The sequence below is a fragment of the Pyxicephalus adspersus genome, chromosome 1, assembly GCF_032062135.1.
Source record: "Pyxicephalus adspersus chromosome 1, UCB_Pads_2.0, whole genome shotgun sequence".
Taxonomy (NCBI): Eukaryota; Metazoa; Chordata; class Amphibia; order Anura; family Pyxicephalidae; genus Pyxicephalus; species Pyxicephalus adspersus.
This window is the reverse complement of record NC_092858.1, coordinates 48,052,152-48,078,868: the sequence shown is the minus strand read 5'-3', so window position 1 is coordinate 48,078,868 and position 26,717 is coordinate 48,052,152. Positions and strand designations below refer to the sequence as shown.

At 37.6% G+C, this 26,717-nt stretch overlaps 1 protein-coding gene across 1 annotated transcript; it reads left to right on the top strand.

Annotated features, from left to right (window-relative positions):
- On the top strand, positions 1-26,470 carry DNAJC15 (DnaJ heat shock protein family (Hsp40) member C15). The gene is made up of 6 exons (XM_072410213.1): positions 1-158; positions 11,147-11,198; positions 14,093-14,166; positions 14,317-14,393; positions 17,620-17,690; positions 25,762-26,470. Exons 1-6 carry the CDS (start codon positions 54-56, stop codon positions 25,830-25,832), a joined length of 450 nt encoding a protein of 149 aa, XP_072266314.1. The 5' UTR covers positions 1-53; the 3' UTR covers positions 25,833-26,470.
- Positions 26,471-26,717: the final 247 nt, after the last annotated feature.

Here is a 26,717-nt window from a genome sequence, read left to right as displayed (position 1 = left end):
CGAGTGAAGCGACATTGGCTAAGTTTGACCTCACCGAGCACCGTACTAGTGTCATGGCAGCTTACATCAGTGGCATGGAGTCTTCAGAATCGCTGCGCTACCCCGAGTACAAGGGAGAAAGCAGAGGGACCCCAGGGGCGGACATTGACCGCAGAATGGTGAGTGTAGCCTTTGCTGTGTACATGCTGCCATTTGTACAGGTGTCAGTGACACAACACTTTAGGGGCGCTGGGCTGTCATGTCATTCAGGTGACCCGAATTTATTACACAGGGATTACAAGGCTCAACACTGTATTAGGGTATTCACCCGAATCAATCCATCATTGTACATGTCTGTATGCAGTGACCTCGCTGCTCCAGTGATTGCAGTGCTGTTACATAAGCTGTGTGCTGTGCAATGTCACCCTGGTGTATTGTGTGCTGGGTGTAGTGTTTGTGGAATAGAAATATCACACAGCTTTTATGTTTTCTGATTTCTCTTTAGCATTGAATTATTTTCTACTTTTTAAAATGTTACAACATATACAATGCTGCCATACATTTCCGTGTATAGTAACCGTCGTGTGTGTGGTTCTACCAATCTTGTGTCATCTGACTCCGGTCACAACACAATGCCACCACACAAAGGCTGCGTACACACTGCAATAATTGTTACTGGAGAGGATCATTCATGATTCTTTCTAACCACAAAAGACTGAACGATATATAAACGAGCGCTGTACATACAGCACCATTCTGCTCTATGGAAAGGGGAGAATGACGGATCGGCAGCCCGCTGTGCTCATTCCCCTTCACTTCCATTACGATTGTTCATCGCCCATGGATCTGATGGATGACGAGCACTGTACACACACAGGTTTTTTCGTCCCATAACAGCCCTGAGGTGTGTGTACATAGCCAATCCATACACACATACAGTTCACATGTCAGGGGCACTTTAATAAAAGACAAGCAAACACATCACATACCCTGTTTCCCCGATGATAAGGCACTGTCTTATATTTTTTGAAATGTCAAATTATGCCCTAGGTCTTATTTTTCCATGAAGAAGACTACAGTACACATTTATTGTTGAAAATCACTCATCACTCATGTGCCATTCATTGTCCCATCTGATCACAGATTGGCAGTGGAAAGGGCTATTCATCACACTAATATAGCCTTTCCCAAATATTTAAATCTACAAGAGAGACACACTCAGCACACACGTGGAGATGAACTTCTGCTTCCTGCACACACAAAGCTTATGACAGAATGCTGGTCCTCTGACACAATTTATTACAGTTTTACAGCCATTATCACAGCAGTGTGACCACTCTTATACTAAACTGTAAGGCTTGCAGCAGACTGGTCACAAGACACGCTCAGACTCCAACAATTACTAGTATTCCTCTCACCCTCTCCATTTCCAAAAAAAAGTATTAAAGTTCAGAAACTTTTTCAAGACCCCTCATAATAACATGTGAGGATGCTGAGAGTAGCATTAATAGGGATAAGCTTTTTAAAGCAGAACCTGTGTTTTCTCACAAGACCCTGCCATCTTCCTTTGTCCAGAAATGATCTTCAGCCATTTTGGTTGGTTGGTTGGTTGTGCTAGTGAGACATAAAGCAGGAGTTCATCAATCTCCAGCACATGCAAGGGAAGCCAGGATTACTGGGTTTCCCCAGCAACCAAACCTGGCACAACTAAGCTTATTCTCCTTTTCCCACATATAAGATGAGTTATTGCAGAAGGGACATCGCCTGTCCCTTTTTGCAATAACCAGTTGCCTGACCCTTTATTTTGTAAAGTGGGACTTTAAGGTGTATCAGCGGCGTTAGCCGAATCATCTATTAAGCCAGGGGTGGGCAAACTTTTTCAGTCAGGAGCCACAATATAAAATTTGAAAGAGGGGCCAGGCCGATGGGAGAGTGGGCAGGGTTATGCCATCATGATGGCATAACCCTGCCCACTCTCCCATCGCATATCTGAGCCAGTGGTGAAAGTTAGTGGGTTATGTTCAGTGACAGCCCGCCCAGTTTCCCATCTTAGCCTGTGATGGGAGAGTGGGCGGGTTGTGTGCAGGGACACAGCCTGCCCACCTCCACGAGCCGGGACGTGTTCCGCTGCTCTGACTGACTGGCACCCCGCTGCGCTCTCTCCCCTTTATTTGCATTATAACAAGTGCTGTACACAGGCAAGATTCAGATGAGCACCACTGCACATGTGTACCTAGCCTTACTTCATCCCTATTCCCTTGCTCTATTTATGTCAGAAAAAAAACCCAGGAATCACACTTCTTACCGCTTGATAGGAAAAGTTATCTTTTTAAAAGAGATAAACCTAAAAAATTGCTGTTTTTTGCTCTTATTAGTAATTATCAGTGCATGAATTATTATAGAAACATATAAACTATAACACTGTTAAATTGTTTATTTTTAAATTTATTAGAGTCAGGGGCCAAATAATAAAATTTGAAATAGGGGCCTGGCCGATGGGAGAGTGGGCGGGGAGAGGGAACTCTATGGCTGGGTACCCAGCAGGTCCACTTAATAGCCAGAGTCTCCAGACCAGAATCGGAGAGTTCCCCGATAGGGCCATTGCACAACCTGTGTTTGCACACAGGTCTTAGGCTTTGTTGTTGGAAAGGATGTACAGTCAGCACCTTCTGCTCCCTCCCCTTTACTTGCATTATAACAAGTGCTGTACACACGCAAGATTTGGATGAGAACCACTGCACTTGTGTACCTGGCCTTACTTCATCCCTATTCTGTTGCCCTATTTATGTCAGAAAAATAATCGTTATTGGAGAAGATCATTCACGATTCTTTCCAACGACAAAAGACTGAACAATGTGTTAACCAGCGCTGTACACACCTGTACACAACCTGCTCACCTCCACGAGCCATGACGTGTTCCGCGGCTCTGGCCAGTGCCCCCCCTCCCTTAACTGGGTCCTTCTCCTAACCCTGCTCATGGTGTCACTGGCCAGAGCCGCGGAACACCCAAGGGGCCAGAGAAACCACTGTATTTGGCTGTAGTTTGCCCATGCCTGTATTAAAGGTATGGAATACAAATAGAGGTGTAGCTCTAAATCACAACCTACTTGTACCAAGTCTCAATCTATACCCAAACCCCCCTATGTAGCATTATTGATCCCTGTTGTGGATGTTAATGATCTTTTCTTATCTTCATGTTGGATGCTGTGAGAAGTTATTGGCCTAACCAAGAGATGTTTAACAAGGTGCTACTCATTAATGTTCTGTATTTGCATTGAAAGTATTGTACTGTAAGCCTTAAAAATTATGCCTGCCCAGGGACAAAGGCACCTAACAGAGGCTTTATGTACAGATATTTAGTAATTTAGATACATTTAGAGCACCAAGTTCCCATCAGGTTATACCAGGTAGCCTAATTTAATCTGTCTCTGGGAGAATTACTCCTTGATGCTGCTCGGAACTGGTAAAAATTATATCAATAAATGTGTATACTAAATACTATCATTAAATATATCATCCATGTATAGATGTTTATATATTGTGTCCTTTAATATTGATTGTAGTGTTTGACTCCCTAAAAAGTTTTGTATATGCCCACCCTTTTCATCTTTTCACTGAATCATAATGGTCGATGGTCCACACACAGATCCCTAACTTTTCTACATAGTTATGTGTTGGCGTCTGCATTTTTCCTTTTTTTATAGTTCTTATCTCACTTCATTTATTGTTTTAGCACTATTTTAAGGGTTCCCCCATGTTTCAAATATTGAGAATAGCTGTTTTCGGATTACTTGAAGAGACAGAAGTGATTGAGACAACCTAAATGCACAGATGAAATGTGGTTCGTTCTCCTAAACCTACCTTCTGGTTTCCTTAGAAAGTTCTGCAAGTGTACCAAGAAGAACTGATGCTGTTTTGAAGGAAAAGGGTGGACACATACCATGATTTACAGTTTTTTACTCTTTGCATTTTTTTTGTTTTATTATTAGAGTATTGTAAATACAAAATGTTTCAACCCTCAAGTATTTAAAAAAAAATAGTTCTTTCTCTGCCTCTCCTGTACATGAGTTTAATGGAAAACAAATAGACATTTTAAAAATCTTTCTTTTAAATTGTAAGGCTATGTTTTGCTTCAGATTTTAGGGCATAGCCTTGAAATTTGCAGAATCTTAAACAAAGATGACATTTTTGTGGCAGTGTTCTGAAGGTCATTTCTGTCAATAAAATCTGTCATGCTGCTGCAGACTAGGTAACTTGCTACAACTGCAATCAGTACAATTCTACTGTTTATTGGAAGAAATGAAACTGTGAATTCCGGTATATTGACTTGAGCTGCAGCACCCATATACCCTTCTCTGGCCAGAGTAAATTTTGCATCTCTGCTTTGCACTCATTAATTCAGCTATTTCTATTCACTTTTAATGTATCATTTTTTCAGATTAAAAAAGGCTTACCCGTTGTTTTCTATGCAATCTACAGTTAACAACAAAAAAACTTTTGTTTTCTAGTTTAGGAAGTGATGATTTTAAAACTGTAGAAAAGGTTGGACAGCACACAATGTAGTATTCCTCTAAAGCGAGCCTGACAGGAAAAATGCAGTCTGTTGCCTGCAAGAGTATCCATCTAGAGGTAAGGTCACAATTAGGCTGTACAACTGGAATGCAGAATCATTGCAATGACAAAATAAGGTTGGTAGCCTATAGCAGTTGGTGTGCACTGTGTATAAATGGTACATGCTGCACAGGCAAGCACTCCCAACACATTGGGTCTGATTTATAAAAGCTCTCAAAGGCTGGAGAGGACACACTTTCATCAGTAAAGCTGAGTGATCCAGCACACCTGGATTGGATCTGGTCCAGGATTCAAAACATTTGCTAGCAAATGACTTTGAAGAAATTTATTCCAGCTTTACTGATGAAAATGTATCCTCTCCAGCCTTGGAGAGCTTTATTAAATCAGGTCCATTATATCACTACATAGCACATGACAGTGCACATAACAGCCCTTGGACATCACATGTCAATGCTCCGCAATAATATGTTAATAATATATAATATGTACATGCTGCATTTACATGCAATTCATTCCTACATATGACAACATGTTAAGGAAAGACAAAGTGTTTTACCCATAAAGAATAAAATATTATTATAGAATATTTAATAAAATATTAATAAAAGCATCAGATAAAACATGCTTGTGAAAGAATTTCATGACCTGAGGTTTTAGTTGCGTTTAAATCTACTTTAAATTAACCCTAACTCTAATCTTGTCCTTCCACCTAGACTCAACCAATCTCTTAACCAATTTACTGTCACAGACATGGGGGGGGGATGCAGCGGAGCAGAACTATTTGCAGCAGTCCTGACTAATCTCCCTTATGGCAAATAGCTACTAGTCATATTGCATATCTTCACCATGTCTCTCTGCAACCTGTGTCCTTCCTGTTCTTCCCTGCTGTCACTTGCTGGCAATTTTAAATATAACAGCAATCGACATTTCTGCCGTCAAAAACATGGTTGCAACTTGTGTAGAACGAATCAATATTTGCCGACACAGAGTTTCCTTTAGATTCTATTTAGATCCAATCCTTTTTATCAGATTGGCAGTGAATGATCCCTTGCATACAACGCCTCACTCTTTACAAACAATACTGTTTAGATGCAAGATAGAGGGGTACCAAGTAATATTGTTACTTTTGTATATCCCTTTTTTAATTCAGCTGCAAATAAAAGTTCATCACTTTTAAACTTTAGATGTCAATTGAAACAACTTTTAATATAGTTTGTTCTTATTAAACCCCTTATTACCTTCTACCTCTTCCTTATTACCTTCTACCTAATTCAGTCCTGTTTGACTTCTCCTCCCCTTTAGCAGTTTCTTTTCCCTTCCACCTTTTTTTATTCCGTTAATTTTGAATGTTTTTTTTTTGGTTCCTTCATTTTGTTTGTGTCACAAAAGCGAACCTTTTTTATCGAACACAGTGCTGCTTGTTTCTATATGCATTGTTGTGTGCTTTTAGTGCATTAGAATGTTGTTTAAAATAAGTGTCACTGTAACTTGCTAAATTGCATTGTGCATGACTACAATAGTTGTAAAGACTGCATAAAGGTTTTACTTTGCATTATCTAGAAAAGTCAGCAGGAAGCTGATCACTGTTATAATAAAGCCTTCACCCTGCGGAAAGCCCAAACAAGCCTGCATCTCCTTTTGGTAATAACTTCATACACATGACTAACACTATTTTAAAGAGGAACTAAACTAAATACTGCCAAAAAACAAAAAATATTCTTACCTTCAATCTCGCAGGGCAGTCAGATCCATTCGGGGGTGTCTTGCATCTGGTCCCACGTCACCCCAGAGCCGATGCTCCGGATGCCGCCATCTTCTTTTCTTCCACGTTCTTCATCCTACGTCACCCGACTAAGGCGCAAAATCATGTGATGTAGAATGAAAAAAAAAAATTTCCCCCCACGAAAAGGCTCCTTCTGCGCATGCGCAGATGCGTGATGTAGGTATGCAGGTAGCCTTTGCGCTCCCATTCATTGGGAATTGGGGGACGGTGCTGCACCCCCCCCCCCCTTTTTTTTTTTTTTGAAAAGAGTGTTTTGAAAAGAGCACCTAAAAAAAAAAACAGTGTATGTAAAGTGAAAATTCTTAGGTTTAGGTACGCTTTACCTTCACCTACTTCTTTTCATTAGAATAAACACTACAGCTGTCCACATGACTAAGATTATAGTGCTGCCAAAACACCATCCATAGTGGGGCACCGGTACCGGTATTTCCATTATCTGGTAATTTTCTCTGACTCAAATACTTTTTATGTCTTCGTAAATAATAATGCTTCCTTAGAAGAATCAGGAGCAGCTGGAAGAAGGTACTGTTGTAGTCATAATTTACAAATCCTGTAAGATGTCTTTAATTTTTTAAAGAAAACTTGAGTAATTAGGCAATGTTTTATCAACTTCTAATGGGCATCACAGAAAAGCACAGCCACTAAACAGAACATGGCAATAAGGTAAAAAAATAAAACGGTCCCAGTTTAAAAGTTTGCATACCCCTAATTTCATAATGCTACATGTTGCATTCAGTGATGGCATGCAGTCTTTTTTGATAGCTATGGATCAGTTGTTTAGAGCTGCCCTTTCTTCTTTGCGAGTACCCTCTGGGTCCCATAAATTGTTGTTGTCCTAAAATGTGCATTAGAGATTTCCCCAAAGTCTTTCCAAGATATTGAAGTCAGGAGACTGTGATGGCCGCTCTTCTGTAACCTCTAACAGTTGGTCCTGACCTGTTTCATTGTTATGATCATTGTTATGTTGGAAGATCCATGTGCATCCCATAGGAAGCTTTCAGACTGATTGTCCCCCACTATTTTCTGGTAACATTCTGCATTCATGTTGCTGTCAGTTTTCACAAGGGTTATGTGCTGCTTTAGCTCACACAGCCCTAGTGCCTCAGTGATCCACCTTCATGCTTCACAGTAGGGATGGTGTATTTTTCGTCACCTTTTCTGGCAAGTCCATTGGCAGTTTTGCTTTTACTGTGTCTCAGTATCCAGCAAAATCATTGTATCCCTGAATGAACTTCGGGGTACTATGTAGACACAGTCCTTAATTATAATCAAAGAGGTTACAGGCCTGGATACAGACACTATAATGAAATCTGTGTGTATATTATCAGCTCCAGCGTCTAAGGTTATGTAAACTTTTGATCAGGCCTGTTAGGCTGATTTTAAGTTACTGTTATGATTTAATAAGGGCACACACAATCATGCTATAAAAATTTGCTTTGACTGAGCACACTTCCTAAAAGTTTTCTGCATGATCGGTCATATTTTCCACACAGTGGCTACAAATTAATGCCAGGGTATGTAAACTTTTTTAGCTTATCTGTAGCTTGAATTAATTTTAATAATTGCAGTTGTGTGTATTCAGAGTTATTTAAATTCATGGGCAGCTAATGGAAGGGTTAGGATAGGTTGCATGTATGAGGGTCAGTTGATAAACGTGCCATCCTTGTTCTTTTGAATATGAAAGTATGCCAAACCTCCAATGTGTCTGTCAAAAGGATTTTCTAAAGAATTACTTTGGAGCTGCTATAGACTAACCAACCCAATGGTGCAGATCAAATGAGGAAACAGAACAAGTTTGTTGATATTTAGAAAGCATTTATTGAATTTTACATTTTGACAAATTTTTAGTTAAGTGCAGCACGTCTGCATTCGGGTAAATATGAAGTAAGCCATTGTGTTTGTGCCAGCAACTTTGCTTCCCAGAATTATTACTACTATCATGCAATGTTTTATTTATGTTTTTCTGTTCTGCAGGTAGTGCCATCATTTTTTTCTTTCTTTCTTTTTTTTTTTTTTTTTTTTTTGGCAATGACTTCGATGAGTCAGCATTTCTAGTTTTCAGTACATTGGAATAAAATCAAAGTGCTTTGCTCACTGAATTTGAAATAAACTGTAGAAGTCATAAAAAACAAGGATGGCACATAAAAAAGTAGAATAGATGCCTCAGCAGAATGCAGGAATGTCAATGCTTGAGAATAGGATGTGAATCATTTCTGCTCAGTAGAGACATTCTTCAAGATTTTCAGTACTTCGAGCTGGGGATAAAGCAGATGGCTTCCCTCCTGCTTTGAAGTTTCACTTACTGCTAATGTGTGGCACATGTAAATAATACTCTGCATGAAAGGTCTGTGGGCCATAGTAAAGGAAGTACTATGACAGCCTGTCTTGCTTTGACACATAGCTTTGCTGAAAATAGTATCTCTGTAATGAAGCTCCAATCCTTTCATCTGTGTATTTACCATTTTACTTCATGTAACACCGCAAAGAGCTGTCATTACTTATAGTAGACAATGTTGGTGAAATGCGGCTGTGCACATAAACAAGCAACCTAAATAAGAATACATTTTTATGCTTGTCTGTACTAGATCAAGAGTGATGTGCAAATTAAAACCCATTACCTTTTTTCCCAGTTTTAGATGGCTTTGGCTTATTTAAATATCATTTTCAGGCAACAAATCAAAGCAATCAGTGGGCTTAAGCAAAACATACCTACAAAACATGTTTACTCAGTATAACCTTAATGAGTGTCATGCAACCAATCGTGACAGTATTCATGGTGTACCTTACATGACCACTGAGAATGTACTTCCTAAATGTTGGCTTGTGTAACTTTCTCTTTCTGTGTCCTTTTAATATCAGTTTTATCTGTATTTCTAAATATGGTTTGTTACTGAGAAATTTCTTAGTGCTGTGTTTTTTAAAATATGGCAATCTATACACTGTGCTAGTTCTTGGTGTGGGGCAAAATTGACATGAATTCATTTGTAGAGAATGACAGACAAAAATGAAAAACTTAACAGGATATTTAATCTTGGCTTTGCACTTCTTAGCATGAAATCAAATGTCCGTACTATTAAATGAGATTGCAGAATGTCCAACATTGAAGATGTAGGGAGCTGAAAATGAAGTTTGCTCTGATATGTGTAACAAACACAGTAAAATCTACTGTAAAAAAATAATTAAAAGAAAAACCCCGTACATTTTGCCTTTTCACAAGTTTTATGCCTCATGCAGTTATACAGTATTTTAGGTACTATAAATGTGTATATATATATATATATATATATATATACACATATATACACAGTGCTTGAAAAAATTAAAAGAACACTCAATCAACACAGTATAACACTAAAGCTACGTACACACTTCCAATTATTATCGTTGGTAAACGAACGATGAACGATCCTGCACGATATCTGCGAACGATCGTATAGCACCGATCCTGTACATACAGATAACGACACGATCGTTCGCAGATATTGTACACACGATAGATGCGATCGTTTGAACGATACAGGAAGTGACGTGCACCACAGGAAGTGAGCGAACGTTCGTTCACCGCGCATGCTCAGACCATGGACGATCAATGAACGACCGTACACACGATAGATGGTCAACGATCGTCGTCCAATCCGATCCGCCGGTCCGGTCGTTCATTTCCAACGACTATCCTCGTTCGTCGGCTTCGTTGGTTACTTTTTTTACGAACGATTTTTGCCCAATCGATTGGATTTACCTTTTTGTCTGTTTTTTTAAGGTGACTCCTCTTCTTTACCTGTCCAGGAGACACAACAAAATGAAAAGAAAACCTCATTTAGAAAGTTGACACGTAGTAGGCTTTACCGCCTACTATCACTTCATGTCAAGATGAAATTGATCATCATGACAAATAGACAATTCGTCGTTCGTTCGTCGTTCTTTTCCAACGATAAAAATTGGAAGTGTGTACGCAGCTTAGTCTATTAAACTCCTAATAAGCCTGCTAAATTAAATGATCAATCTGCCCAGTGGAAATGTCATTGTTTCTTTTATTTTTTGCACTAAAGCAGGTGAAATGAATAAACAGGAGGGGCAACGGCGGGCCAACCCCCAAAGAAGCAATGGTTTTACCACAACTTTTTTCTCTCCTCATTCTACCTGACTGTAGAATTCCAACATGCCGCTAAGGTTGCACAAGTAGTCCAAATCCTCGGGGATGACACATTCATACATGTTGTTGCAAGAAGGTTTGCTGTGTCTTCTAGCAGCGTCTCAAGGGCATGAAAAAGATACAAGGTGACAGGTCTTTTCCCCAATAGCAAGGCCAATATCTGTGTGTTTGTGTGAGGATGAACAGTAGAAGCAGCGCATCAGACTTGTCAGGAGTTTTTTGATGCCCTCATGCCGGTCTGGAAGGAGATCCCTAGAAAACCACCCACAGTTTCATCAGAATCATGCCCAGCTGTTGTAGGGATTGATCTTTCTGTTTCAGTTTTTTACTTTGATTTTCAGTTTGAGTTGAATCCAGCCCTATTTGCTCAATTATTTTCTTTTCTATTAAATGTTTTATGCAAGTGTGTTGTCTGTAGATATTATATCAATAAAGATTTTCAACTTGAATCTTTGTCATCAGTATCTGATATGAAGTTTCATACTCTGTTTACTTATTTTTCTGATCAATTTTTTTTTTTATAAAATTATATTTCTTTAGCCTAGGTTGCTTCCGCTTTTACTTATGTTGACCATGAGCACTGTGGTGACCTTTTATATTGAAAGGTTGTTACAGGTGTATAGTTTATATATAAAATTTTATTTTTTTTATTTTTGTAGGGTGGAACATTGATTGCTGTGGGTCTTGGAGTAGCAGCTGCAGGTTTCGCAGGTACAGATAACATTTTGTTTTTGGCTCCCCTTTGATTCTAAAATTAAATCCACTTTAGTGGCTGATACATTTCTGAAAATGTCTTTTATTTAGAAATTTCAATGAAAGGAAAAGCCCATGTTCATTATAATATTATTTATTGTTGGGTATAATTGCTATTACCATCTTTACATACTGTTTGCTTGTATGCACTCTGGGCAGGGAGATTGCATTCAGTTGACCCAAGGTTATTAACATCAACTTATACTTGCAAAGTGAAACAAAAAATAATAGGATAGTTTTCCTACTAACAGATGTAATGCCTCTGAATATGGCTTGGGGATCCTGAGGCAACCAGAGCACTTGGGTATTGTCTCCCCCTCGCTTTTCGGACTACGGCATTATTTACTGCAATGGTGGGTGAGTGCCCATTTACTAACGCCAATGTAACTTTGTTTCTTCCCCTATAGGGAAAGGGGGTGAACGGGCACAATTTCTCCTGCAAGGATTGGGTTACACATTCTGGCTGGCTTTTTTATATCGCTTAGCTTCTTCCTTCAGATCCTGACTATGGCACACACTTCAGGCCCAGGCTAAATCGCAGGTTTATAACACTAATTCTATGCCCTTTTTAGAAACATTACTGAAACCCTCAGGCACATGGCAAATTTTCCTCAGAATTGTAGACTTGGATGGAAGCAGAGTGTGGGTGTAATTCAGGAGGACCAACGAAATAGGATATTTGAAAACTATACCTTCTATATCTGTCACCTGCTTCTAGGCCTACGCAATTGTTTATTCTTCATAGGACTAACTGTTTTCCCAAGTCTTTACATAAAAAAGATCCTCATAAATAAATAAATGTGAAAGAGAAAAGGGAGACCTGACACTTCTTCAGTGGGACACGTTCTTATTTATTGCTGATCTCTGTGAATTACTATTAACAGAAAAAAACACTTTTCTATATCCTCCATTGACGAACACAGAAATTTGATACCTTTAAAAGTTTTGCACCTCATAGTGATTTCTCAAGTAAAATGCCTCCTACTATGTCTGAGGAGGTTGGACATCTTTTTTCAGTGGTGCTTTATACTTTAGTGTTTTGCTTCACTCAAGCATGGGCCAAAATGAAAAATTTGGACTAAGTCGTGGGCCAACCTTGATATTTATTGAAGAAATATCTACCATTGAGGAAGGTGGTTAATGAATGTTAACCCCCTCCCCCCCCAGCGTACTAATTCTGTCTGTATTTCCATGCAAAAAGTGTTACATTTTTTTTGCATGGAAATTTATTTACATTGTAGGCGGGCCAACTTTAGTAGACATTTGGTATTTTCTTGCGGGCCAGAGTTTGACACCCCTGGCATAGAGGAAGCTCCATTTAATTGCTGCTCCTTGTTGAGCCACCAAGTACTTCAAGCAACAATCCTTTTCCTACAGCTTTACCACTTTGGCGATCAGATCCTGATCCACTACCAACTGTTTAAGGGGATTGTTACATGGGAGTTCCTTAGGCATTACTTTGTACCCTGAGCTTCATTTTCAGTATTGCTTTGCAGCTCCAACATATTTGGTCTTAGAAACATTGGATAGTTTTGCTGTCTTGAGTGGTCCCAAGTCAGGCTCTTCCTTTTGGTTCCACATTTGGGTTATACCATTTGGGTTACGTTGGGTTATATCATTAACCACCCAAAGTTGTTCTAAGTTACATGTTAATGTAACTTCAGGGTTTGTGATTGGTGTCCTGTTTCAAACCTAATTGGTGAGGAATGATTTTTACGATCTTTAGGTACCTTATTTCCCTTATGACTGCACTGGATTATATGGAGTTTTTGTTGTCCTTTAAACCTTGCTTTCAGTGTCTTTTCCGAGTTAGGAATATATTTTCCTCTCCTACATTGTTTCCTCCTTAAGACCCTTTGGCTTGTTTTCTTTTGGGTCCAGGGTACCTCTTAGTTTATGTTCTGCTAGGAATTTTCAGTACTTGTGCCTTTTTTTGGAAACTCTGCATACTATGAGTGGTTCTCTTTTAGTCCATTGGGTAGGAATACCCCCCCCCCCCCCCCGTTTCAGGGTTAGTATCTTCCTGACTCTGTAGTTTTTCATAGGATTACAGGTTGAGTCTTTGGGTTACTAACACTGTATGGTTTGTTCCTGGTTGTAGGCAGGCTTCATTTGCCAGATAATGCCAGTGGCGTATCATATACAGAACTTGCTATGCTCACCAATCGGTTGACTGATCTTGGTCTTCCCAAAGGTAGCAGAATCCTGTGTTCCTAAATGGATAATGAAGTAGTTTTTTCAATAAGTAATTGTCTCTAAGGGACGGGTCCTATCCCTCTTTCCAAAGGTGGCTGCATAATCCAAAAGTATCATATTCCCATGTCTCTCAATGGACTCAAATAATTTTGTGGTAACCTATTTATCTAATATTTGATGCCCTTTATGTGTAATAATGTCCACCTTGTGTTATAGCTCATAAAACCTCTTTACAAGTCCAATTACAAAGCCAGAATTACTTACAAAAAGTAGGATGGGATTGTTCTGTCTTATACTTCAGTGTCATAATGCCTTACAAGGTTTATATTCCATAATGTTTTCATAGGGAGAATTTTAAATTGAAAAATATAGTGTTAGTCCCTGTAGAAAGCTGAATTTTTATCCCTAGCTGATTCTCTTAAAATGCTATTAAAACACTCTGAACAAAACTAACCAAGACCATTATTCAAGAACAAGCAGCAATTACTTTACATTTGAGCTAACTAACTAGATTGCATTCCTATTACAAATGTCCCAGGGTTGGAGGTATACACATATCATATTATTAACAATTGGTTGTTCTGTTTGGTTTAAAACATTCAAATTCACACTACAAATTACTGCAGAGACCCATTAAAATATGTGGATTTTTCTAGGTCGTTTTGCATTCCAGCTGTGGAAACCGTTGAGTCAAGTTATCATAGAAAATGCAAAGAAAATCCCAACTCCGGTAAGTGTGAATTGACTTCTTTTCTAAGTAAGGCAGAGCAGTATGAGCCATCATAGTAATTCCCAGATTCAGTTTCTGGTCACGTCTTGAAGTGTGATATCGTTACATTGCTGTGATTTCTGCAATATGACTTGTTTTCTATTTCTGCAGAGTCTTTCTTATTATTACAAAGGCGGATTTGAGCAGAAAATGAGTAGGCGAGAAGCCAGTCTAATTTTAGGCATCAGGTGGGTGTCTTGTGTTTCCCTTGATGTGATAAGTGAACATACTAAATGTGTAATATGTAAGTGATGAAATGAACGAGGTGTCCACTAATTAAGCACTCTTTAAAATGATTTCTGCAGATCTTGTTTTCATCCAGGTAATTTGTATCTTGAAATGGGTGAAAGTACTCCCTTGATGTATATATCTTTATTGTAATTAACCGAGCTCTAGATTCTTCTTGTTTATTGTTTTGTAATTACCTAGCCTTATTGAACCAAAGCATGGTATTAGATGAATGTTTGAGAATTGCACATGGGAAACCACTGGGAAGTACCTGCACCTGTTTCTACTAATGGAAAGAAAGTAATGTGCAGCTGGAAACACCTTAAAGCTAGTTAAACATTCAATGCTTGTTAAATTGGTGCGCCAAATGTCCATTTGATTTTAGCTTACTGATTGTCCCTCTACCTGTCAATATAGCACTTCCAAATATGCAATATTTAATGTTAACAGGGCAGCATTGTTTCTCTGGTGTTTCCTTTCTAGGAGATTGTCAGCATTTCCCCTATCCCTCTCTACTCTTCACGAGTATGAGTGATGGATTGGCTGTTAAAATAAATTAAGTGCTGTTTAAGATACCTGATGTTTACTTTGTAGTTGAATGTCTTTGGTAAAATATTCAATTATACCTGAAAGAAAAATGTTATCACGTCATTCACATTACAGTAGAATCACATTTTGTGAACCCAAAGAAAGGTTGCAGTATTCTCTACAATTTATTTTTGTTCTGCAGTTTCCATAACCTTAGTTTTTATATAGGAACTCTGTAATGTGCTTAAAAAAGGCTTTGACAAATTTAGAAAACCAGGTACCCACTGCACTTAGTTTTTTCAGAGTCTGTTTCAACATTTTTTTTTGTATGTGTTTTTTATTTGTCATAACAGGGCAACAAAAAAATGGCACTCTGCAATCCAAGATTCAACATAAATGTATAAAAAAAAAAGTCATAACATAACGCTTTTTTATACAATTTCCATGCCTTTTTGCACCTCCTTTTCTTCATGTGTTCAATACTTATTCCCTGTGCCTTTCCACGTTTTTTTTACACATAACTTGTTTTATGGACATATGTATTTTGATTTCTTTGTATGTGTGGGTTACTTGGGTTGTTACTGACATCTGGTGTGAATTTCATGCCAGTGGCCCCATTAGAAATATATTTACTGAGAAAAATGTTGAGGTGTTCAATTCTTATTTACACACCAGGAAAATATCATCTAGGAATTGGGAGAAAGATACAGAGCATTAATCTTTTGTTGTAAAATAGTCACGGAAAGGTAGATATGTTTGTAATAAGGGTGAGGTTATAAAGGGAGAGCTACATAGTCAGAACATCTGAAAACTCTGCCCATCAAAACAAATCTACCCTGTTCAAATATGTTTCTTAATATTTAACCCTTCAATGTAATATTTGATATACATAATTATGTAGGCTATTATTTATTTATGTAACTTTATATTATTATATAAAATTACTTATTAATCTATTTATCAATTACCCAATTAATTACCTATTTTGGGAAAACGAATGTGATTGCTGGACTTTAAAATATAAAAGTATGTACAAGAAAGATTACTGATTACTTTAATCATGAGTGTATTAAATTCAGTGAAATACAATAAATATTGCACAAATTCATAAAATAAATCATGATACTAGGTCAGGGGTGTGCAAACCTTTTTAGTCAGGGGCCACAATCTAAAAAAAAATTTGCCAAAGGAGCTGGGTTGATGGTTGAGTGGGCGGCGTTATGCCATCATGACGCCCCTGAACGTGACATCATGATGGCACACAACCCGCCCACTCTCCTATTGCAGGCTTAAATCCTGGGACGTTTACCCCGGCTCTGGCCCGGCGAGGTCCTTCTTCTGACCCTGCTTGGGGTGGCACCGGCCAGAGCCGTGGAATACTCAAAGGGCCAGGGAAACATCCCGGTTGGGCCGTAGTTTGCCTATGCCTGCATGTTAAGGCATAGTTCAGTGTTTAATTTATTTCAAAGTAGGCCTTCACATGCACACTGCATTTCTGCAGTGTGCATGTGAATAAAACATTTAAAGGTATAATATGTTTTTGCGGCTCTATACTATTTTTCTTTAGTGGAAGAGGGGGCAAAATGGCTCCTTTGATAGTAAAGGTTTGCCGACCCGTGGTGTAGAACTTACTGTGATTCATGGAGGATTTAATTTAATCGCATGGTTTCATGTCCATTGTTTTGGTAGCTGCAAGGGAGATGTGAGTAATTAGATGAATCTCAGTTTTTGTGCAGTTGAGTGTGTGGAAGTGCAGTGTGTTGAGCATGCTTCCCAAGGATCCATCACAAGGGAGCGGCCAGGAAAAGTGGAAACTGCATTGTTTTTGAGGGATGTTCTTTCTTACCAACCAGGTACTTCCACTTCATGTGAAGGACCTTTAAAAAAGGGCAGGGGAAAAGCTAGGTAGTACAGGGGTTACAGGGGCTTGGTGCCATGGCATGGTAAAATCCTTCATGTTGTTTTTAGCACCTATTCTTAGACTGGATGGCTTTTGGTTTCTACAAAGATGCTAGTTTGTTTAGTAAAACTATTGCAGATGCAATCTGTCGGGTACTAAACCAAAAACAAAATAATCATGTCATCAATTTTGCACATTTTATTTAAAACGCTTATAAAACAATAGAGGCAGAGGATATTTTTTTTTGTCCATTTTCTCAGGCATAAATACAAGACTTTCTGCTTTAATAAATAAATAAATAAAACCCGCAATACACAGGACTGAGTGGGAGTGTGTGTTCTAGTGGAGGATATTTTTTTTCTTTTAGTTTGTTTTAAATAAAGTTGTCAATGTCTGCTTTAAAATTTTGACTCTGAATGATTGTCATGGTCAGAATTTAGGCTGCAGTGTCTATCAGATAATCAGTGAGGGCATTAGGGATGAATTGCTGGCTTAGCCACTTAAAGTTACAAATAATCCTTTTGCTTCATCTAGACAGAACTGCATTAAATTAATCTGTAGAAGAAACAATTACTGAGTCAGATAATTGATAGCTTAGAAAAGACAAGTGTCTTAATAAATTTGTATTTAAAATGTTCATGTAATGCTGTGTATTGACCACAAGATGGCAGAAGTCCTGCTTGTTAAAGTGTGAATCTATAAAATGTAATTTACACTTGATAGTTCACACAGTTTATTGTAAAACTTTACTTTTACAGTCCATCTGCTAGCAAAGCCAAGATTCGGGCGGCTCATCGGAAAATCATGATTTTAAATCATCCAGATAAAGGTAAAATAGTTTTTCTACCCACTTATTTTTCAATATGTTTTGGTTTGATTTCATTATTGGTTAAACAACAAGAGCAATTTGTATTTTTGTCTCTAATGCACACAATATAGTCTGTCTTTACAGTAAAAAGAACACCTTTAGTTGGTTGTAAGTCTCCATATATAGAATATTGTAATTTCTTTTAAATATGCTAGTGCTTACAAATGGGTACCTAAATACCGTATAGTGTTTACAGAAAACTGTCGCTGTTTCAAAATATTCACATTTTGTGAATTACTGAGCACAACCCTTCAAAAAGAAAAAATAACTTTAAATCAGCTATACCTAACTTTTCAATCCACTTGTGATTGTGATCATTTTAATTAGTTCAGCAAACAGAAGTGCCAAAAAATCTTGGGATTAAAGTTGTGGACTGGTACTATTGGGGATATAGTTGTGGACTGGTACTAATCAAAAGATTGATACAAAAAAAAATATTTAAAGGCCTTATCGATCTCTAGAAGCACAGTAGAGTTTACGAATAGGAAGTTTAAAGTGTTTCGTATTGCTTGGACTCTACCAGGATCAGGCCATCCCTTCAAATTAAACCAAACAACAGGCCAACTGCAACCATGAATCGGTTATTATTGTTATTATTATCTAATAATAAACAGGTTTTATATGGCGCTAATATGTTACGCAGCTTTGTACAAATAGGGGTTGCAAATGACAGACAGATAGTGACACAGGAAGTGGAGGGAACCCTGCCCAGGAAAGTTTCAGGAATTTATAGCAAAGAGTGGCCATTGTGCACATGTGACAACAGTATAAAGTATGCCACAAATGTGGCTTATATGGAATATTTACAAGAAAAAGATCTTGATGATAAGGTTTTGTCAAATTGCACCTTATGAGGCCACTTAGGGAAAAAGGTGTTCTGGTCGGATGAGTTGAACTATTTTGGCCGAAATACCCAACTGTAAATCTGGTAAAAAGTCCATACGACTTGCTGTACCTATAGTATAGCATGGAAGTGGTAGCATCCTGTTTTGGGGTTGTTTCTCTGCAGCAGGGACAATCATGATTCAGTTAATTGTATATTTCATTTAGATGGTATAAATTGCATCAAGTAAATTAAGGGAGAAAACATTTTTTGTGTGTGTCTTTGTTTTAGGCTTCAAAGCAACAAAGTGAAAATAGTTTGAAGGGGTTGATACTTTTATATACCCGTTGTATAAATGTTTGAATGATTTGCATTATTCCATAATTTCCCGTTTGTACTGAAATGCATTTTGCAAAGCCTATACATTTTAGCCAGTGCTTATGTTATACCTTATTCACCACTTACAGTTAGGTTCAGTTAGGCTTTTTTTTAATACAATCACTTCATTTCAGGGGCTCTAAAGTAATTGGACAAATTTAAAAGCTGAAAATAAAATGTTTATTTCTAATACTTGGTTGAAAACCCTTTGCTGGTAATGACAGCCTGTAGTCTTGAACCCATGGACATTACCGGATGCTGGGTTTCCTCCTTTTTAATGCTCTGCCAGGCCTTTACTGCAGCAGCTTTCAGTTGCTGTTTGTTTGTGGGCCTTTCTGTCCGAAGTTTAGTCATCAACATGTGAAATGCATGCTCAGTTGGGTTCAGATCAGGTGACAGACTTGGTCATTCAGGAATATTCCACTTTAATAAACTCCTGGGTTGCTTTGGCTGTATGTTTTGGGTCATTGTCCATCTGTATTATGAAACTCCTCCCAATCAATGTAACTGCATTTAGCTGGATTTGAGCAGACAGTATGTCTCTGAACACCTCAGAATTCATTTGGCTGCTTCTGTCCTGTGTCACACTAGTGTCCCAGTGCCATGGCAGCCATGCACGCCCAAGCCATCACACTGCCTCTGCCATGTTTTACAGATGATGTGGTATGCTTTGGATCATGAGCTGTTCCACGCCTTCTCCATACTTTTTTCTTGCCATCGTTCTGGTAAAGGTTGATCTTGGTTTCATCTGTCCATAGAATGCTTGTTTTTCCTGGAACTGTGCTGCCTTATTTAGATGTTTTTGAGCAAAGTCCAATCTAGCCTTTCTATTCTTGAGGCTTATGAGTGGCTTGCACCTTGCAGTGCACCCTCTGTATTTACTTTCATGCAGTCTTCTCTTTATGGTAGACTTGGATATCGATATGCCTACTTCCTAGAGAGTGTTGTTCACTTGGTTGGGTGTTGTGAAGGGGTTTCTCTTCATCATGGAAATAATTCTGCNATCATCCACCACTGTTGTCTTTCGTGGACGTCCAGGTCTTTTGGCGTTGCTGAGTTCACCAGTGCTTTGTTTCTTTCTTAAGATGTACAAAACTGTAGATTTTGCCACTCCTAATATTGTAGCAACAGTTGGCGTGATAATTTGCAAATGGAAGAAACCCAAAAGAACTGTGGAGCTCCCTGGGTCTGGGGCTCAATGCAAGATCTCCCTCGTGGAGTTGCAATGATCATGAGAAGGGTGACGAAGCGGCCCAGAACTACACGGGGGAAACTTGTCAATGATTTCAGGGCAGCTGGGACCATAGTTACCAAGGTAACAAATGGTAACCGTGCAGACCTTAAATCTTGCAGAGCCCTCAAGGTCCCCATGCTCATAACAGCTCGCGTGTTTTTTTTTTTTTTTTTGGGGGGGGGGGTGGATACTGCCTATGACCCCAAGAACACCATCCCCACCGTCAAACATGTAGGTGGAGCTAAGTGAACGGGACACCTTCACCACATTGGGACAATGGACTGGGCCATGTACTGTCAAATCTTGGGTGAGCACCTCCTTTCCTCAGCCAGGGCATTGAAAATAGGTTGTGGATGGGTATTCCAGCATGGCAATGACCCAAAACACACGGCCAAGGCAACAAAGAAGTGGTTCAAGAAGAAGCACATGAAGGTCCTGGAGTGGCCTAGCCAGGCTCCAGACTGGTTGATAGGGGATCAAATACTTATTTCACTCAATGCACATCAAGCTCTGACTTTGAACACTGGATTTTTGAGGGTTCTTTTGTTATTCTGTCTCTCACAGCTACAATAAACCTACCATTACAATTATAGACTGGTCATTTCTTTGTCAGAGGGCAAACGTACAAAATCAGCAGGGGATCAAATACTTCTTTCCCTCACTATATACATTTACAGAAATATAGTACATCAACCAATATTTGTAAGTAAATGCTTGGAAGCCAGTGTTCTGTGTACTCTAAACGGAACACAGAATGTTTTTGTTCTTTACGATATGTCAAGGAAAAATATCAGTTTGTAAGACCTATCATTAGATAAATAAATAGGCAGTTATTGCTGTCATTGTGATTGTTAGTTACACATGATAAATCATGATTTTTTGATAATTGGGCTTAAAATAAATTCCAACTTTTCTGCAATTTTTTTTTTTTTTTTGGTTGTATGCTTGTTGAGTAACTCCTAATTTATTTGAGACTAGCAGCTAACTAAAATTGACAGTAGATGGCCCTAGACTGCCCATTTTCTTGCATTACCATACAAACAAATTTGTAGAGATGGAAGAAGGTCTTGTCTGTGAGACTTTTGGTGAATAAACCCCTTGAGAGCTACACAGCCAAGAACCTCAGGACATACTTTGTGTGTACTTTGCAGTATTTTGTTCTTCTTCTTACTGAATGAGATTTAGCTTTTCTGACTTAAACCACACCATCATTGCAAGCAAAATCATTTTTTTTAAATGAATCCTTGCACATATTGGATATTCTATGCAAACTGAATTTTTCACTGGATTCCTTATGGTAAATAAAAAAATCCTTTGCAAGTTGATAATTTACTTTTGTAGTTGAGCAGGCTAAGGTTTCAACTGTGGCAGTCATAACATCCTAATCCTAGACATAACTATGTATTTTTTTTTCTTGATGGTATTTTTTTTTCATTGGTAATAGGATCGTAATAAATAATCCTTTGCAGATGATTATAAATATTTGATATACTATGTCCACGGTTGATATTTGATTTGTATAACTATGATTTGTAAATAACCAAAAACTATTTTGAGCAAAAAATGATTAAATAGGCTGCATAGTATGTGGCTAGCAAAGCCTGCACTTACATAGCAGGTTGGAAATCTACTATCTTTACACCATGGTTACCTGCATTGCTTTACTGATCATGTCATGGGCATTCGGTAACTGCTATTCTCTTAACTGACTTGCTCATTTTTTAGACTTGCCCTTTCCAATAGCATTTGCAAGGCTTATTCTTGTCTACAATAGTGTAAAGCAGGCAATGCTTAATCATTTATAACTGTAGTTGCTAAAAACAGGTAAGACTTCTGCTCAATCATTTCCATTTTGGTAACATGCAAGAAATAAAAGCTCTTCTGAGTGAGATTGCCTTCTGTAAACTTGCCATAAAATATTAATGCCATTCAGAGTTTGGAAATTACAGACTACAGAACCAAATTACAAATGCTGTAACTAGCCAGGTTTTGAATGTAAATGATTTATTTTACAGAAAGACTATTATTATAACTTCTAAGTAGACCACATCTGCTGGAGAAAAGCACACCCATATGCTCATTTCTGCCTCAGCTTAAAAATAGCAGATGGTAAAACATTACGCTGTATTTCAAAAGTCAAACGGGAGAGTATTTTTTTCTTTCCTCATAGTTAGATTTACAACACCCTCCACATTTTATGACAGAGTGCTGACACTTCACCCTTACCAACAATTATAACTTGTGAGCCGTTCACCAATCCAGCAGTGGTAATACAAGCCAGACAGAAATCTTGTGAATTTCTAATTTTATACCAGTGCTGTCCTATAGTCAATAAAACCTCAATTTGACAGTCCATAAATAGTTATATTGGAAACTAAATCTCTGTATTATGAACCTGCAATGCCCGTACAGGTCCCTGTCTTTCTAAACAGTGTATTCTATCCAAGCATTGTGAGTATTCGCCTTTATAAACTAGCTCTAGAGCTTCAAACTGAACACCTTTTTAAATTGGAAAAGATTTTCTACAAGGTTCTTGTACCCAACCTTTGTGTCCAACGCTCATTGCTCCAGTCTGGAAAAAGAAAAGTTACTGCAGCAATGTTGGCATTTTAATGTAATTTACCAAACAAATCTTCTTTACACTGGGGCTTCTTTTCTTGGTAGATTTAGGCAGTAATAATAGGATCCTTCAGAACCACCCAAGATTTGGCTTTTTAAAATAATATTCTTTATCGGTACATTTACTTGGACATTCTCCATTGTTCTGGTGATCTACTTTTTGCACATTTACATTCTTTTCATCTAAAACTTCACCTAATTGCTTTTTGATCTGAGATGAGCCTCAGTACAGTAATTTTGCTTTAATATATAGATGTAGGCTACTCATTAGCTGACAAAATGCTTTGGGAATTTGTGCTTCAGAATCCATACCAATTTTATGTCTGTTTTCTTAGAATTGAACTTCTGTTGCATTCAGGGTAGCTATGTATATTTATTATTGCATGTTCTTGCCATGTTTGCCTTCGCATGCCTTTTCTCAAACTGTTAAGTAGGAGAGTCTGTCATTTTTTTATAGCCATGTAAACCGTCACAGTACTGTGAAAAATTAGGAGCATCATGCGCATCCTTTTAGCTATAAAGGATGTTAGAAACTGTTGACAAAAAATAACCTTCAGAATCTTCCGGCTTCTCCACCAGAAATGTTTCGGTGAATGTCAGATTTACTGCCTTATAAATAGATCCCCCAGTCATTTTGTTTACTTGTTGAGTTGTTGGGCATCTCGTCTCCACTACACACTATAGCATGATTGCTCCTATCCCTGACATGTCCATATGCTATACGTTTATAGGTGACAAAGATTTTCATCACATTACTGATGGGTAAATCAGTATGATGTGTACAAATATCTGATTTATTTATTTTATTATTAATTTATTATTTAAGTTGATTAATGCACAGACCCAATTCACTGAATGGACTGTTGTCATATTCCTCTCTCCACCAATTTACCACTGATGCCTTGCATTTTGACACCCCAAAGGGCTAATAAACCGTTTCCTGTGTTCCACAAGTCCTACATTGTTAGATATTTGGGGGGGGGGTTTCTAATGATATATATACCAGGAAACTTATATTGCTGGTAAGGGCCATTCACACATGTCCACCTTTAAAAGCATTACCTAGAAATACATGCAAACTCCATGCAGTTTAGCACAGGTTATACCGTCACTTTGGTGTTCAGAAGTTCAGCTCCCTCTTTTGAACTGATCAATTGTTAGACCCTGATGTTAAATAAATGCTGCAAATAGATGATATAACACCTAAATTTAAATAGAGTTTAGAAGATATCTAGAGAAATCATTATTATGTAACTGTTTGTCTAGTTTTTCTGTTTAGTAAACATAATGGCCATTTCAGATACAAGATTTTAAGTTTTTTACTTATTAGTATACTTGTAGCCTTTCTTGTTAATGGAGTTACTTTGTTGTGCAGTGTGGTATTATACCATGGCCTACATTTGCATGCACAATATTTCATTATTGTTACCTGTGTTTGAGGGTTATCCATATTATAAATACCATTCGCTGTAGATGGTTCATCAAAAACACATTTACTCCTGCAGATAAGCTGATATTTCTTCCATTAATTAGCTGAGACCACACTGACACTTGATGACTGAATTTTTCTTCTAAATTGAGGATTTAGAGCAGATTACATTGAAAACTGAGTCAGAAGAGATTTTAACTGCCATTCCCCAAGATGGGATATTACTGCTTTAATGCTGGGATTCATCAAACCGCACATAATATCTGCAATTGACCCCACCAGTAATTGGGGTGCAGTTCACCTGCTGTGAAGTTAGGTAATTTGGGCCACAGTGCCTAATTAAAGAGCATATGACAAATATCATTTTTGCTTGGTGTGAAACATGTTTTTTTTTTTTTTTTTACATAATTTTTTTTTTTTTTACTAAATAAAGAATACTTAATTTACATATAGATATTTCTGATTCCATTGTCTGTGGTTTCTGGGTGATTCAAGTGGTTTTCCTTTCTCTGTGTGTATAAATAGATGTGTTTGAAATACCTTGGACTCCAATATTAAGTGCGTGCAACAGGCCAGTCTTAATCATCTCAAATATATAGTGATCATTTCAGTCATCAAAAAGATTTATGAAGGACAAAAGTGTTTTTTTTCACAAATTGCCACAGTTTTAGGCTTTAGCAAACCCTTCTTTAGGAATAGAAACACATCTAATAAGCAATACAGGAACCAGAAACAAGCATATTCCTATAGGTGGTTCCAAACATACAGAATGAACAATTCTGGCCATTCTTCCCATTGCCTGAACGGAGAAATCCAGATTTTGAACTGCAATTTCATGGCTAATACCAGTAAGAGATTATCAAAAATTCAAAGTTGGTTTCAAAGCTTCCCCATCTGTTCTTATCATTGCTGTATATTCATGAATGTAGTCCATATTGGTATTTCCCATAATTTCTAGGTAGATCAGAATAATGATGGTAGTTTGCAGTATATTTGCCATTTTCGTGATTTAAAGTTTATTTAAATAAAGTAAAATTGTGAAAATAAACAAAAAAAAACACTATTGGTGGTCCTTGAAGACCACCATTTTTTTTCTTCTTCATAAGCCCCACATATATAGGGACATGTTAAGAGGTATATATGACTGCAGGTATGTCTGGGAAGGTTGGTTTTTGTAATTCTTGTAATGTTAGACACATTACAAAAATGATGCAGAAAACCTGGAATGCATCTGATTTAATAAATGAGTTTAGGCTGGTCAGAGCAAAGGGATTCTTCACCTCAGCTTGGTAAATGAGATCAAGATCTGCAAAATTCAAGTGTATGTGTGTTATCACATTCCCCAAACTAATATTAATAATAAACAGGATTTTTATAGCACCAACATATTAAGCAGCTCTGTACATTACATAGGCAAATTTAGCTCTTGCCTATTATTAATTTACCTTTTGGAAGTGAACAACCGAACGTCCCTTAGTTAAATCGCCCCCAATGTTAGAGTGCTTTGTTTTTCTGTACACTGTATTTATTTTTCTTCTTCTCTTTACAGGTGGTTCGCCATTTATGGCCATGAAAATAAATGAAGCAAAGGACTTACTGGAATCTAGTACAAAACAATAACTTAGGTCTTGAATCCTTATCCTGAATAATTTATTTCTATTGAGCTCCTCACATTGCCTTTGTCTACAACTTCACAACAGTCTGTCTGTTAAATATGCAGCCCAATTAATGCAAAATAAAGAACAAAAATAGAATTAGAAACATGTAACAAAAATCCCCAATCATCTTGAGGGACCAATGATATGATTTTTTTATACTTTGACTTTGTAGAGGTGGTATTGGGCATTTGGTTTAATGGTATTTGTCCATGGCTTAAAAAAATAAAAAAAAAATTAAAATATATATATATATTATATATAGATTCCAGATTGTCATTTGTAGGGCCCAGACACAGCGGATTTTAGCCAACAACTGAGAATTTAGTTTAACAAGGGGCAGGTGCTGACTGTCTGGAATATTTTGGGGAAAAAATTAGACTTGTTTTAGAGTTGCATCCAGATTACAAACCTTTTATCTAGTTAGCTAGACAGACAAATATCAGTCTTGATAATGTGGAGCAGCTCATAGAATATAAGGTTAAATTTTTCACAAATAATCCACATTTTTGGACATCTTTGAAATGTATTATATACATTGATTCTTTAAACTATAAGAACAACTGTTGCTGAATAAAACTATTCATAGTTCTCTTTTGCTAATGCTGTGTGACCTCATTTCTGTTTTATTTTGTTTTGGATAATATATATTTCATTGTTGAAATCATGTGCTTGATGGGGGTGTCCTTTAACTTCCTGGTTATGCCTTACTGTTCCATAGTTTAAGGCTGATCAGTATAAAACATTAAAAAAAATGTAAATGAGCAGTCGTGTGGGCTTTCCCCCTCTTAACGACTCCTTTGGTGAAAGCACACTAAATGATAAGTGCCAAACGTTTCTTTGAGCACAA

Excerpts from the sequence above, each read along its gene's own strand:
- DNAJC15 (XM_072410213.1), top strand. The coding sequence starts at position 54 with ATGGCAGCTTACATCAGTGGCATGGAGTCTTCAGAATCGCTGCGCTAC. Across the intron at positions 11,199-14,092 it reads AGCAGCTGCAGGTTTCGCAG|GTCGTTTTGCATTCCAGCTG; the intron begins GTACAGATAACA and ends GGATTTTTCTAG. Across the intron at positions 17,691-25,761 it reads TTTAAATCATCCAGATAAAG|GTGGTTCGCCATTTATGGCC; the intron begins GTAAAATAGTTT and ends TTCTCTTTACAG.